The sequence below is a fragment of the Anopheles aquasalis genome, chromosome 2, assembly GCF_943734665.1.
Source record: "Anopheles aquasalis chromosome 2, idAnoAquaMG_Q_19, whole genome shotgun sequence".
In the NCBI taxonomy this organism is placed as follows: domain Eukaryota; kingdom Metazoa; phylum Arthropoda; class Insecta; order Diptera; family Culicidae; genus Anopheles; species Anopheles aquasalis.
In genome coordinates, this window is record NC_064877.1 from 9,357,501 (window position 1) to 9,372,500 (window position 15,000).

The window sequence follows — 15,000 nt, forward strand, 5'->3', positions numbered from 1 at the left end:
CAACGGTGCACGCTAACTCAGCGTGTTAAGTGGCCGCATGAGCATGGGTCCGATCGATGCAGCGGTACATGGTTTACATCATATTAATGCTAACGGCTTCATCGCTCGGTACACCAGGGTCCATCATGTCGGGCGATCGCCCCCGGGATCGGCATGATACGATGACGCAGCTACCCTGCTGGGAGGAGACCCTTTTGGTATGCAAATGATACATGCTTCTGGTAGTGTGTACCGCTACAGGCTCCCTCGCTGACCTTGCGTGTAGCGCGCGGCTGACAGCGACTACTGACACTTTGCAGATCATTCCGATCGTTGGCAAAAGGAACGGGACTCTGGCCCGGCTGATAATGTGAATTAACTACCACACGTAATCGGCCCTTCATGGCCTTCACTCGCTGCAAATTCTAATCAAATGGAGGCGGATTGGAGCGATCGCGAGCGGTGACAATATATTGGAACAATATGACGAGATCTCAAAGCAGGTCAGGTGCGCAGACTGGCGCCGAGTAGCTATTGAGATGCCTGCCATAATTGCATCTCGCGTCGCCTCCACGTCCGAGGGCGTTCTTAGCGTTGATTTAATTGGAAAATCGACCATTAGCCGGCATACCGGTGGCTAATGCACCGCCTTACCTTGACAAATCGTTGTTGGTTTTTGTGTTTTCTGTGAGTGGCAGGAACTTGGCCAGTTTTTGCGCAAGTCACCTCGTTCGGTCGCTCGGTCGTTCGCGTAATTGAGGCATAAGTTATCGAGCGAGTGAGTGAACGAGGGGGCAGATTCAATTTGCGACCATTAGTTTATCAGTTGGGCTTATGAATGAATATGAATATGGTGATCGTTATGCAACGACGGTACAGAGTCCGAGGGGGGACTAGAAGCTTCCTTATTTCCTCGCTGATCGTAGATCGATCTTAATAGAGTTAAGTGCAAAGATAAAGAACTAGAATGTAGTTCTGACTTGCAAAGCCGTTCTAAAACAATCTTCAATTACTGGAAACACTTCACGCAAAGCTCTCCCAGCGCCCAGCATGAACTGCAAATGTCAATGTCAATGTACCCTCACTCTTAGCTCCACCACCACGCAGCAGGAAGTGCGCGAAACTAACAAATCGTGAGCCAAAGCAATCGATTAAGCACCGGTACGGATCGCGTGGCTGTAACATGTTTACTCCGTCACCTCGATTTGCTGGCAGTTAATCGATCAGAAATCGGGCGTCGAAGGTCATCGAGACAGCATCGAGAAGCCGATGATGCCCAGACCAGACTCACAAGGCGTCGTGGCAGACATTGTACTGATCGATCAGATAAGAACCGGACACACGACGGTTTCTGCTCATCTCTCATTGCCTTCGAGTGCCAAGTGCAAAGCCCTTGCTATTCGATCTCGACTCGAGGCAGTAACCGAGCACGATGGACGACGACGACAACGACCACGACGACGACAACATTGCCACTCGACGCCATCCATCCATCGATCGATCCAGGGCCCCAATGAGCAACAGCAAAGCGCTGCTGCTGCTGCTGCTGCTAACGATTGGTCACGCATCATCGGCCTGATTGAGTGAGGTGATTGATGTTGCGTTGTTTGTGTTGTGATTATGCTGAGCTATGATTTGTTTCTCGATCGCTTTCTGCCCCACCAAAACAGAGCAGCCGCATCGCTCATGTGCGAGCAAATCGCCATCTGGATCGCCAACCGAACCAGACACCAGACTTCGATTGGCGTTCTAAATCGCTTGCTGCTTCGAGTGACCTACTGCAGTGCGAGCCCGGCGAGTGTTTATCAAACGCATTGGCCAAGCCATAGCCCAGAGTGTGTGATTGTGCAAGCCAGCACGTCACCAGCCTGCACCAAAAGGGAACATATGCGCTGAATGCGCAGGAAAAACTGGGGCCCCTCCGATAAACAAGCCACCATTCGGTGTTGGAAGGGAACTCGCGAGGAGACATTTATGAATGGATGACCTGGCTGGTTCGGTGTTGCAACATTGCACCAGTTGGGAATGTTTCGCGGCATAAAGACTTTAAATATAAATCGTCAAGAACACATTGTAGAGCGTGATCTGGCTGGTGATCGACGATACATTAAACGGAAAAAAGGGGTGCGTTTCATAGTCAACGCTCCTCTTTTAACGTGGACCATCCATCAACAAGCCATTGGCCCGCCAGGGATGCGTCTCGTAGGCAATCCTTCATCATTAAAAAAGAAAGAACCACTCGTCGGGCCGTCGTCGACGTTTCCACTTGCAGCCCCAATTAGAGCACGGCACAAAATGATGGCAATCGATAACTCTTGGCCGGGCGTTCCTTTTTTTTCAATTAGACCACCAGTGCACTTGCGGTGAAGCATCAGGATCCGCTCGATTCTTTGTTCGATTTCAAAAGAAGGACTACGATGCACTAGAGGAGAGCTGAGGGGCGAAGCTCACATCATTGAGACCACTTCAACTCGCGGTGATTTATACTGCCACTTCCACGCCCAGCACTGGAGCACTGAAGGAGGTCCTTCAATCGGTTGTGCATCCAGACCTACCGGCATCGAAGTATTACAAATGCGTTCCCGGCATACGGAACGGAACGCCAGGATGCAACGCCTTGAACGTCATCATCAATCGAATGGCTGCCCGCGTGGAATGGCATCCTAGGGATCCATCCCCCGCACGTTTTATGGTGCATATTTATCAGACACAGACTGACACCACGCCATGCTTTTCACGGTGATGATGTTAAGATGCTCACATCGATTGGTTGGTTGGTTGGTTGGTTGGTGATGCAGGTCAGCGTCCGCGCTCGAGTTCTCGAGACGCGCTTGCGAGACTTGAGATATCGACCAACAAGAGGGGGTGACCCATCCACTCGGATATCTTACCGGCTGATACCGCGCTAAAATGTCCTGACGCAGCACATTTTTTGTGATTGACTCTGAAGAAGCGATAGAGGTCCCCCCTTTTGATATGTCGGAGTGCTAAAGTGGCTGCGCATCAGCCTCGATGACGCTCTCGTGATGAGTTTATTAACAGTTCAGGGGTCTTTAGACATGTAGGAATGTTGAGTTCGCGTTCTTCAATTCGTAATGAGGCGAAGAATTAAAGCTTATTAGTGGAGTATTTTATATATTCCAATCCTTTATGGTTTCAGTGTTGCCTGATTGTAACGACGATTTAAACAGTATTCCAATCACCATCAGGACCGTCAGGACCATCCGGAAGGTACTACCTACACCTGATCGTTAAATGGATTGAACTCCCGTAAACGTAAATTCCCGAGAAGTCATCAAAATCAAACTCCTCGTGAGGTGGCGCAACTCGTCGCCGGCGTAATTATTGGGCGACTGCACCATGGCATAGGCAAAACGATGGTTGACGGTGGACAGGACAGGAACACCTACACTTAGCGAGACGGCCGCTCCGCTAATCGTCACTTTTTACTTGTCTAATCACCACTGGAACTGAGGGGCAAATCTTTTGCTGGGGCTTCTTAGCCCCGAAGTGTACAGCCAGCAAACCCACCCTAATTGCTTTCCCCTTCTGCCTCACAAAACCCGGCAACACCAATTACCAATTAGGTCCGGGTTTAGTGCCTACGAAGTGGCTACGATTGGATGCGTTTGGACAGCGCGTCGCTAGGATGCTTTCCATGTCTCTCTCTCGCTAGTAAGGGTGATGATTTGCATCCCTAGACACCCGCTTTGCATCCCTCGTCCGTCCCGCCAAAAGCCAATTGGTGGCCCCAAAAAGCAAACAACTCCAGAGTTGTGTCCTCCCGTTGGTTGCGGAACGGAATTCCGTCGAGCGGACGGAACGGACGGATGCCTCAATTTACCTTCGTATCCAATTACGGCCGGCTGTCAACGGGCGAAATGGTCACAATTACCCAGATTCCGCTGACCAGACTTCTTTACTTTCTTCCTGCAGTCCTAGAGGATGTGCTAGCGGTGTGTCTAGCTTCTGGGAACAAGCGACGGATAAGCGATTAGCGATCGCATTAGGACGCCGTAGCACACCGAGCGTTCAACACCCCAGTTCACTCCAGAGGGCTACCAATGGTGCAGGGATCCACCCTGAAACATACAGGAATGGATGGTGATAATTAAAATCATCGTGTAGTTAGCCTAGCACACCGATGGACCGAGCACTGCCCGGCAACAGGTGTTCCGTCGACTGCTGCTACGACCATCTGTTGCGGTCTCTACGCCCGAGAGGGAGCCGAGAGGGTGCTATTATCTTAATTTAATCTCAGCTCATCCGCCCGATGGCGATCGGTGATGTGATGCGATTTCCTCTGAGCTCCGGAGTTTGCTGCGCTCGGAAACTCCCGTCGTGGCCGTTTTTCCAACTTAAAGACCAGCTTTACTGTCACCTTTGACACTAAGCGCGAACAGGTTCAATCGAGACTTATCGGCCTACTACCGTGGGCCTCTTGGTCTCCCTCCCTCGAATGCGGATGCTCCTCTCTGGCGGCCCAAAGACGCAAGTGTGTCTACTGTCTCCGTGTGGATCATAAACTGTGGCAAGTTATGAAGTTGCGCTTCTCTAATGATGCTATCAGGCGGCCTGTTACCACCCATTCCGATGCTAATGCACCACGCTACGATGCTTCAGGGGCCACATCCCACGGAACCGGTGACACGTCTGGCGACGACATCGTGCTCGACGGCGTGTCTTGTGGCACAATCGAGATTGTCACCACCATCTGTGGATGCGCCACACCGTCGCTACTTGAAGATTCATCGGACAAGATCGGACTGTTTGTTTTCATCTCTGGTGCTCTTGCGATGTTGTCGTCACGCTTGCAGCCCTATCACCAAGGATATCGACACGTGGTGTCGTCGAAGGTCGAACGCCACACCTCACACCATGGATCACGTGAAGGTTGGTTGGTTGGTTGGTTGGTGGCTTTGTCAACAGTTGGCGCAGCAGCAGCAGCTGATCCTCGGTTCTTCTGGTCCCAGGTTCACCTTCACATACTTCGTGTTATCATATGGGTAGTGGCCACTCGTCTAACGCGAAGACACGACAGTTCGATGCGAATTCGATTCTCGCCACGGGATTGCGTGTGACCGTGCGCCGCTCGACCACTCAACCAAGCACACGTTTGACGCGTTGGAACTAATTTGTTTGATTAATGGTGTTACTTGGCCTGGGCAATCCCTTGGCACACAACAACACGTCCCGCACTAATCCCACCACGAATACACACGGATCTGTGTCACGGTGGCCCTGGACTGAACAATACGTACTGCTGCATCATCGTATCGTATCATTGAGCTCCGCGAGTCGGCATTTTTGGATGCGATTTCCATTTCGCTGGACACTCGCTAACATCAATCAATCCAGTTCACTCTTTCGGTGGTGCGTGGCCAGCAGATTATTAGGACCAGAAGCAGGTTAGTTGCATTCACTAGCGCAGCAGCTTGGCAGAGTGGAATTTTTGGCAGATTTTACAGATTAAATTGACCAAGGACTGCAGCAAGCGATCTCTAAAAGAGCACACTCTCTAGCTAGTAACACCTAGGCAAAAGAGGATGATTTAGGAGCCAGTAGAACAACTACAACGTCGCCATAAGTACAACCATCCTGCTCGACCACCCAGTCTGTCTGCTAAACGATGAGCTTTAACGCTCGATAGCTTCACAGCTGGAACGACACGTCCAACACGGGACAACAAAACAAATGTACTTGTCCGAAACATTCATTACCCTCTCACATTCGACAGCTTCCCCAATCGACCAGTCGGCGAGAGGCCAGACCACTGCACTACTGAACGGCCGTGATTCCTGTAGCCGCCCGTTCCGGTCGTCGTAACAGGGTCGTTCGCCTCCCGGGGGCCACTCCTAAAACAACTCACGCGACTCGCACCGCACCAATAAATATGGATTCTTTATGATAACCAATTAATAAAACTGTCATCTGATTGATTCCAATCGCGCCCGTCTCGGTCCGGCCCGACTGGCCTTTCACAATGTGTACCGGTATCGCTCGCCGGACCGATCGGCCACCTATCTTGACAATCTTTGGCAAAGAGAACGATCTCTGAGTGCGGATACGGAGGAACTGGATGGCAGTGCGATCAGAGCAGCGATAAAAGGAACACACGGAGAGTGACGTTTAGGCGTTAAACGCCAACGTCGCACGTGGACACAAATCCGGAGGCGATAATCGATCGTCGCGCGTACGGCCAAACGATCTATCCATCTTGTCGGCCCCAAAGAAATCGAAGTCGATTTAACGATCACGGTGCAAAGTGCAAAATCGAGTACCCCCGGGGGTCTGTGTATTGCACCTAATCCGGTCGTGGAGAGTAATTTCAGTCAATTACATTACTTGGCACACACCGATCACACCACCATTCAGGTGCCAAGAGGTTAGGGTCGTCAAGCGAAGGTGGTCCTCTCGACTGGCTGGCAAATCGAAACATTTACTGGTGCGTCCTTCACGGATCACTGGATACACTAGCGCGCTGGGTGTGTCTGTGGTCAAAGTAGTCATGGAGTGTCATTGCCGGCTTCGCGATCTGGGTCCACGTGGGTTGTGGCCCACAACAACACCGCGCGATCGGTCGGTGCGTCGTATGAATGAGCATCATTAAATCCGTCCACCCGAGGGGAGTGCACCGGGTTATCTTCGCGATTTGTTGGCGCTAAAAGACGGCTGAGGTCAACGCGCGACGCCATTAGTGTGAGGGAGCAGGGAGCAGAGGAAAGGTGTCGACACATGTCGCCACGCTGCGAACGGTTCGACACAGAGGGTAATGGGTGCGAAATCTGCACAGCAGGATGACGATGCTGATGATGACACACCATGACTTCATCCCAAAGCACCAAAGCGGCGAGGAAGGATGTCACGCTAAATCCACAATTGAGTGCCTTACGTACAGGACGACAACAGCATTTTAAAGTCCAGCGCACATGGTTCCGACATTAAGAACGGTGAGGGAGGAACGCGAACAACGGAACCGTTGAAAACCACTCGCCAGAAGCCGATGGCGGTGTCCGCCTCAACGCATTCGCCATATTGTTCCCCTCGTTGTGTCCTTAATTAACGGTTCGCGTAGGCGATCACAAAATCCGGTGACACGCTTTGTGTCTGCTGCATCACGCAACTTGCGGCCGCTCGAAATATGTGCCACTCCCCGGTTTGTGTTCCCGGTTTGGACACTTACGCTTGTCGCTCTCTCGGAACGCATCCTCAACCCCCTGAAAACGCTGTGGAAAGTAGAACGGATTAACGGAGAGCTGAACATGACGGCGCAATTCGGTCTTCAACGATCAAGCTTTTGAGGGGGAAGTGTACGCAGTGGCTTGGTCATGGTCTCTGTCAGCTTAATCGGGATGTTGTCAACATTTCACGTCCGTTGTTCCAAATTCCACGTTTCATATACCTTCTCCGTCTTCAACACTGATTGCTTAATGAAGCATCAGGTCGATCATCAAGTCCCGCATGCATCCCAACGCCAACCTGCTGGATGGAGTGCCAACAGAGAGCGACAAAGGATTAGAACGACGTCCACCTCGATTTCCCACCGATTCACCGCGGAACTTTACCTGTCTAATACATTATTAACCCCTTTTTGGAGCATGCTTCTGGCAGGCCGGCAGACAGGCGGTGGCGCACCGATTTCAGCATTCCAATTTATCCACATTTGAGCGGGAATTTATTGGACACCTGCTACCGGCGAACCGGACCAAGATATACCGACAGATTTGCATGCCTAATGCACACACACCAGACCACTCGCCATAAATATGGCTACCAAACTGGCGATGCTCCGATTACTTGCGCGATTTGCCTAAGCTGATCGAGCTGTTTTGCATAACCTATCGGCGGTACTCGGCTCGGCTCGGTTGGTAGCGTTGTGAACCATTTTTTGGCGAACACAAAATGGTGCTTGCTATACCTTTTTCTGCTGTTGGTTGTTTTAGTGCAAAAGCATTGCCCGAGGATCCGCACAACCCGGAAGACCGACGCGTCCGGATCCTGGATCGTGGAATTGGTTCGCGGATCAGCAGACGGATCACGGATTCGTCGTGCACGTGGGTCAACGTTTCCTGGCACGCATGGTACGGGCCCACGGCTGTCATTAACCAACGCCATCCACTCCGACACTCTACAACACACTGGCTGCAGCTAAAGCGATGGCGTGTTTGGCGTGACCGACGGTAGTGCGCACAACGTCACACGCAAAGCACGCGTTCGCGCGCAGCTTTCGTTCATAAATCACAGCAATGGACCTCCGTCGCTTCTCGGACACCAAACAAATTTGCCTTCCAAACCAAACCGGCGGGCGGTGCTAAACAAACTGTGGTGCCACTCCTTCGCCACCGCCTGGCTTCGACACTTTGACGTGCAGTGCATTAGACGGAGGTGCGGACGTACGATTTCGTGTCGACGCGGTCGTACCTTTACGTCAGGTCGACTTGCCTAGCAAAAAAGGCCGTAACATATCCGGTAATCATAACATCGATTAGTGGAACAAGCAGTTTGGTGAGGTGAAATCGCGGTAATTATTCATCATTAACGGTAGGCTGAAAGGGGGTGGTGGAAGGTGCACAAGAGGGGCACGACAGTCGTGTTTGATTAAATCGTTTCGACATCTGGTGGTAGATGTGGATGGCATGTGGATCACCACAGCTGATAAGAGGGTGTCTTTTGGAGGTAGTAGATGCGTAAGATAAGCGAAAGAATCGTAAAGATCGTATCTAAAAAAGACAAACCAAGTAGTATTATTAGTGATAGTTCAATTACCATCTGTCACTTCTGTTAAGCTTCTAGCGTACTAGATCTAGGGCTACTACATCGCCCGCCGTTATCTTTCCATTATTGCACTGCAAATTAAGTTTGCTGTGGTTAAATTTAAAAAAAATCCAATATTTATTAATTGGCATCTATTTTTGAATACCCTTTCGACCTTTTTTTCAAACATAATCCAATTAAAAGTAAAAGGCGCAAGCATGCATCGTTCTAATCGTTGTACCATCATTCATCGGTCCAACCAGACGTTGTTACCTCACAAACGGAGCATGATTTATAGACCTGCTTCCGTCTGAAGGCTGCAAGCATCGAGCTGCTGGCTCCATCGAACCAGCGTATCATCAAGGCAGCATCCCGACCGCCAACGCCACCCACATAGAAAAACCGTACCACCAGTTCATCCGAACGTCTGCACAAAATCCATGTTGAATCATTAACTTTTGGCGCCCCGCGAAAGCCCATGCGGATGCCCGGTGGATTGTTGTTGCGGTTGTAGGTGGCCTCGAGGCGATGGACAAATCGTTTGAACTGCCTCGCCATCGGTAAGGCGCTCTCCGTGAGGCGGTGGCTCCACTTCCTTTTCTGGAATGGCAGGCAGGCGGCAGACACGGACACATTTGGCAACACCGAAAACCGGGTCCGTCCGCCTGACGCGCGTGCGTGGGTGGATGGAGCGAAGGCGTCGTACACACACGGACCAGCTTTTTGGCCACAAAGCATACGACGACGTCGCCAAACGTCGCCATCCTACGCTGCTGCTGCTGCCGATGGCTGGAGGTGTTTCTCCTATAAAACCGGGGTGGCTGATTTTATATCACACCGCCATCGCTCCGGTTGATGGTGGCGCGCGAAGATAATTATCTGGCCGATGGTTAGCAGCGATAAACCGCCCAACCACGGGGCTGCCCAAGACGGCGCCATGATGGATCGTTATGGAAGTAAGTGTGGCCGTAACGCGCAGGCCGCCGGATTTTTTTCTTCTTTTATTGGAGTGGCAAATCAGAGAACGATCCACATGCGAACGGACTTTTAATTGACTTCTCAGAAATCTTAGAAACCCCCCCAAGGCGCCAAACAAGCCACTTACGATGGGTTCTTCTATGATGAAAGTAAGCGTGCCGTAAAAGATGTGCCCGGGAGCAGTGGCAAAAGTTGCTAAAATGGGTAATCCCTTCGAATTTGATGATCAATTATACAAATCTATCTTTTTATGGACACCAGCACTTTATGGCGCTGTTTTATGACATTTTTACCCACCCCGCGGGTGCTGTAGCATTGTGTCGTTGGAAAGTCATCGAATTGGACCTCTCTGCGCATGGTTTAGGAATGGCCAATGATTGATAAATAATTGATGGAATGAATGGATGTTGAAAGATGAAGTTATTACCCATTTATAATTACACTGCAATGTTGGAATTCTCTTCGTGAACATGATTTTTTCTAAATTTTAAACTCGTTTTCAGAGAAGGTTTTCGAAGGTCTAAAGATCAGTTATTAGTTTTTATGTTTCTAGCGTTCAAATTACTTGTTCAAACGTCTCACACTCTTGTCTTCCTTTCCATCCACAGAGATAATTTGTTCCGATTCTCGCTTCGCCTGGACGTGATCGAACGTGTGGCATGGGATGTGCCGCACTACCAGCAATCTCTTTGCCTAGCCAAGGGCCAAACCGAAGAGAACTGTCGAAACTACGTCATGGTACTGCAGAGCTTCGGTAACCAGGTGTACGTATGCGGTACGCACGGTTTCAGCCCACGCTGTACGATGCGCCAGATGGAGGACCTCTCTGCGGTGCACCGAGACGACGACGGTGTGGCCAAGTGTCCCTATAATCCGCACGCCAACATGACCGCGCTCATGTCGGAGACGGGCCAACTGTTTGTCGGCTCGGTGACGGACTTTTCCGGGTCCGATTCGGCCATCCTGCGCTCCGATATTACGCAGAACAGTTCGCGTATCCTGCGCACCGTCCAGTACAACTCGCTCCTACTGAATGATCCTCAGTTTGTGGGAAGCTTCGAGCATGGTGGTTTCATTTACTTCGTGCTGCGTGAGGCTGCGGTTGAGTACATGAACTGCGGAAAGATCGTCTACTCGCGAATCGCTCGCGTGTGTAAGAATGATCCCGGCGGAACGTACGGTATTCTGCGTGATAACTGGACATCGTTTGTGAAGGCACGGCTCAACTGCTCACTGCCAGGGAATTATCCGTTCTACTACAACGAAGTCCAGGGAATGGTGTACTCGCATGACGAGGGAGTCCTCTATGCCACCTTCACTACACCGGAGTAAGTAGAGATCGGTGAGGTTCACCTTCCACTTTCAATTCTAATCACCCAATTGCCCTCTTCGCCTACAGAAACAGCATCCATGGTTCGGCCATCTGTGCCTACAACATGTCCGCCATTCAGGCCGCCTTCGAAGGTGCGTTCAAGCATCAGGATGCATCGGGATCGGCCTGGAAAGCGCAAGAGGTCAGCAATCGGGACCACTACGAGTGCCGTGGTACGAGTAGCTCCGGTCGTCACATGTCACTGATCGAATCGTCCAAATACCAACTGATGGATCAAGCCGTTCAGCCGCTGATGGGTCGTCCACTGCACCACGCAGCGTTGGAACGCTTCAGTCACATTGCGATCGACATCATACCGACGAAGCTACACGAACGGGTCCACATCATGTACGTGGCGACAGATTCCGGTCGCATCAAAAAGGTCACTGTGCTGCCTCGTACGAAGGAAACTTGCGTAATCGAGATCTGGCAACCGGAAGCTCACCCAGAAACACGCATCCGCACACTGCAGTACGTCAAAGACACCGAATCACTGTACGTCGGTACCGATCTGGCACTGATGCGAATCCCATCGAACCACTGTGGACGCCATCTGTCACGCAGTAGTTGCCTCAATTCGATGGATCCGTACTGTGGGTGGAACGAGCTACAGGAAGCGTGTACCGTTGCACCGAACGGGGACACTTTGGCCAAGTACTGGGTACAGAATGCGACCGAATGCCCGGTACTGACCGCACCCGTCGATGGTGGTTGGTCTGCGTGGTCCGAGTGGTTCAAGTGTGCTCAAGCGAACGGCCAGCAAGCGATGCCGATGGGTGTTGGTGAGGATTTCGCTCCCAACACGGACACTTGCCTGTGCCGGACACGATCCTGTAACAATCCACCACCGAAGAACGGAGGACACGGTTGCACCGGAATGCACATCGCCGTGACCAACTGCACGGTGCATGGGGGTTGGACCGAGTGGTCTGCATGGTCCGCTTGTTCACAAACCTGCGGTATGGCGGTCAAGACACGACGTCGTACCTGTGGAAACCCGAAACCAGCTCACGGTGGACGTGTTTGCGTGGGTCCGGATCGTGCCGAGATTTACTGTTCCCATCTGCCACCGTGTCCGGCACCGAAACAACCGCCAATCGATGGTGGTTGGGGTCCGTATGGGGATTTCGGCGAGTGTAGTGCCGTCTGTGGTGGTGGATTCCGGATACGGCGCCGTAAATGTGACAATCCCGTACCGCAGAATGGTGGTATGGATTGTTCGGGATGTCACTTTGATTACGAAGTTTGTAATACGCAACCGTGCCCGGATGTACGGAAGGCCGGTACCTGGACACCATGGTTAACGGTGGCGAACGGAACGGTCCCCAATGGTGGCTACGTGGAGAAACGATTCCGCTTCACCTGTAAGGCTCCGATCGCGGACTCGGCGTTGCTGAAGATCACACCGAAGGAAGAGGTACGGGTGTGCCAGGCCGATGGTTCCTGTCAACGATCGATCGATCCGAACGGGGGGCACTCAAGCACGGGACTGGCTGGAGAGGAAGGAGAGGATGGTTGGGGTGAATGGAGCTCCTGGAGTCCGTGCAGTGCCTCGTGTGGTGGAGGTTATCAGTACCGGACACGTACCTGCGAAAAACTCGACTGCGCTGGCTTCAACAAAACGAAACGGGCCTGCAATACGCACCCATGCAAAGGTTTGTCCGACTGTCCTGAAAGAGTAGAACTGAATTCTAATCGCTTAGAATGTGTAATTTCTCGCAGGTGAATGGGGATGCTGGACCGATTGGACACCGTGTTCGGTTAGTTGCGGTACTGGAACGAGATCGCGCAGTCGCCAGTGCCTGTCGATGGCCGGTAGCATCACGTTGGAGAATGACTGTGAAGGCAAGAGCCTGCAGTACGAAGCCTGTGAGATGCCCAACTGTGACTGTAAGTGATTAACAAGCAAGCAGCTTATCCTTTTTCCAAGCAAATGGTGTACTTATTCCAATGCTTTTCGCCGTAGCTTTCCTCGGTTGGGGTGAATGGAGTGAATGGTCGGCGTGTAATAGGGACAACGAGAAGAGCCGGACGCGTATCTGTCTGCTGCCCAACACCGTCTCATCCAGCGGTGAGCTGACGTGCCAGGGAAGCGATCGTGAGATCCGCTCGTGCAGCATCGCACTCAATAATGGTAAGTGTCCGCCATTTCCAACCTATTGATGTACTGCTGGACTAACATACTGTCTCTTTCTTTGTCCCCATAGATGTTCCGCAGCCACAGACGGCCGGTGTAACGGCGGGATCCGTTGCAACGGTTGCAGTGATCGCCATCTTGCTCACCGTGCTCCTGTGCTGTCCGCTCAGTATCTTCGCTACGCTGCAGTACATGAAGCGCAAACAGAAGGGCCTGAAGGCGATCCAGGGTTCACCGTGCTACGGTTCCTACCCGAACCAGTACTCTTCGCTACCGACCAAGGATGTAAGTCGGCACGGGATGGCACCGGCGGTGGCTCGATCGCCCCTTCTCACTGCTGCTGATGCTGATGATGCCATCTCCCATCCCATTTCGTTGCAGTACACGACGGATGGTGGCCACAAACCGAAGCGACAGTCATCGTTCAAGGGACCCCGGAACGATGCGAGCGGATCGAAGCTGGCCAACGGTAACGGGACGCTTGTGAAATCGATCAACGTAAACGGTGGTGCGATCGGTAACAATACGCCCAAGATTCTGGCGAAATCGTTCAACGAAACGGACACGGCCACGATCAAGCGCAACTCTCACGGCCCCAACAACATCCGCCACGCGCGTCAGCTCGAGATGGACGAGGACAAGTACTGACATCGGCAGCGGACGTTGCCAGCCGATGACGATGACATGCAGCGCGATCTTTGAGATCGTGCCGAGCGATGGAGGAGAAACTAGTATTAGAAACAGCAAAAATTAGGAACGTTGAGAAGAAAATATAGCGAAAGCTTGCAATGCCGCTGTGTGCCATTAGAGTGTTGTGCGTGCCTATTTGTGTGTTAAGTGAGAAGCGAAATTCATGCGATCGTCAATCAGAGCAGAGGGTTGAAAGAGCATAATCAAATGATCATCATGGATTTAGGCGATAGCAGGGAGTAAATGATTATTGTTTTTTAGGCGAGATAAAGGTGCATTTGTTGAGTTTTCGCGTTTTATCAGGAGTTTTAGAGAGGGAGAAAGCTGAAGAAAAGCACTTCCGGTGCACGCTAGGGTAGCATTCTAGTGCATAAGGGATAAGAGACTGTAGTGATCATCTGCTGAATGCGATAAAACGATAAAAGACATGCTGTGGGGTGGGGTGATCGCAGGGACCCGACACAGCAACCGTGCGTAGCTCATATTGAGCTGTTAAGTGTTAAGACAGAGCGCATTTTAACATATATTTTATTGCAACAAAAAGGTATGTGACACAAACAAAATTACTTCTGCTTGGAAGAGAAAGCGACAAGACAATACTTTTAGGCCAAACAGTCATCGATAAGACTTGCGTGAGGTTCTGTGAGGAAGAAGCCAGCCAATTAAAATAAAAAAAAAGAACGTGGGCAACGATGAGAAGAAAGAAGCGAGCGATTCTTAGGGCCTTTTTTGTGTAGTAGCGCTCAGTGGTTAGTGAGAAGGAGCAGCAGCAGTTCATTAGGTATAAGATGGGAAAGTAACGAATTTTAAATGTAGATGCGTAAAGTTTGTTAACAACGAGCGAAACGGAAGCTTATTTGTGTAGCAATATTGTTACTTCAATCGAATGCGTTCGGAAAATTTCGGAAATAAAGACTAAAATGACTTTTTAAACATAAAACAATGCGGCTGACCGATTAATTGAATAAAACTGAAAGAAAGAAAGGATCAAGGGTTACTTTGGTGCAAACGGTAGGTATGGATCGTGCCATGCTGCTACAGAAAAATCCATGCGCCTCCATCCATCTAATCGTATAAGATGGAACATTTA

At 51.1% G+C, this 15,000-nt stretch overlaps 1 protein-coding gene across 4 annotated transcripts in view; it reads left to right on the plus strand.

The window, feature by feature from the left end:
* LOC126573237 (semaphorin-5A) overlaps positions 1-14,853 on the plus strand; it is a 106,595-nt gene extending 91,742 nt beyond the window's left edge. For 3 of the 4 annotated variants that reach the window (XM_050233204.1, XM_050233203.1, XM_050233205.1), the window contains exons 5-9: positions 10,320-11,039; positions 11,111-12,738; positions 12,806-12,973; positions 13,050-13,217; positions 13,291-14,853. In XM_050233204.1, the coding sequence (XP_050089161.1) occupies positions 10,320-11,039; positions 11,111-12,738; positions 12,806-12,973; positions 13,050-13,217; positions 13,291-13,868 (3,262 nt within the window). In that variant the 3' untranslated portion in view covers positions 13,869-14,853. The remainder of the gene's footprint in view (positions 1-10,319; positions 11,040-11,110; positions 12,739-12,805; positions 12,974-13,049; positions 13,218-13,290) is intronic. The other variant, XM_050233206.1, reaches the window with a different exon arrangement.
* Positions 14,854-15,000: the final 147 nt, after the last annotated feature.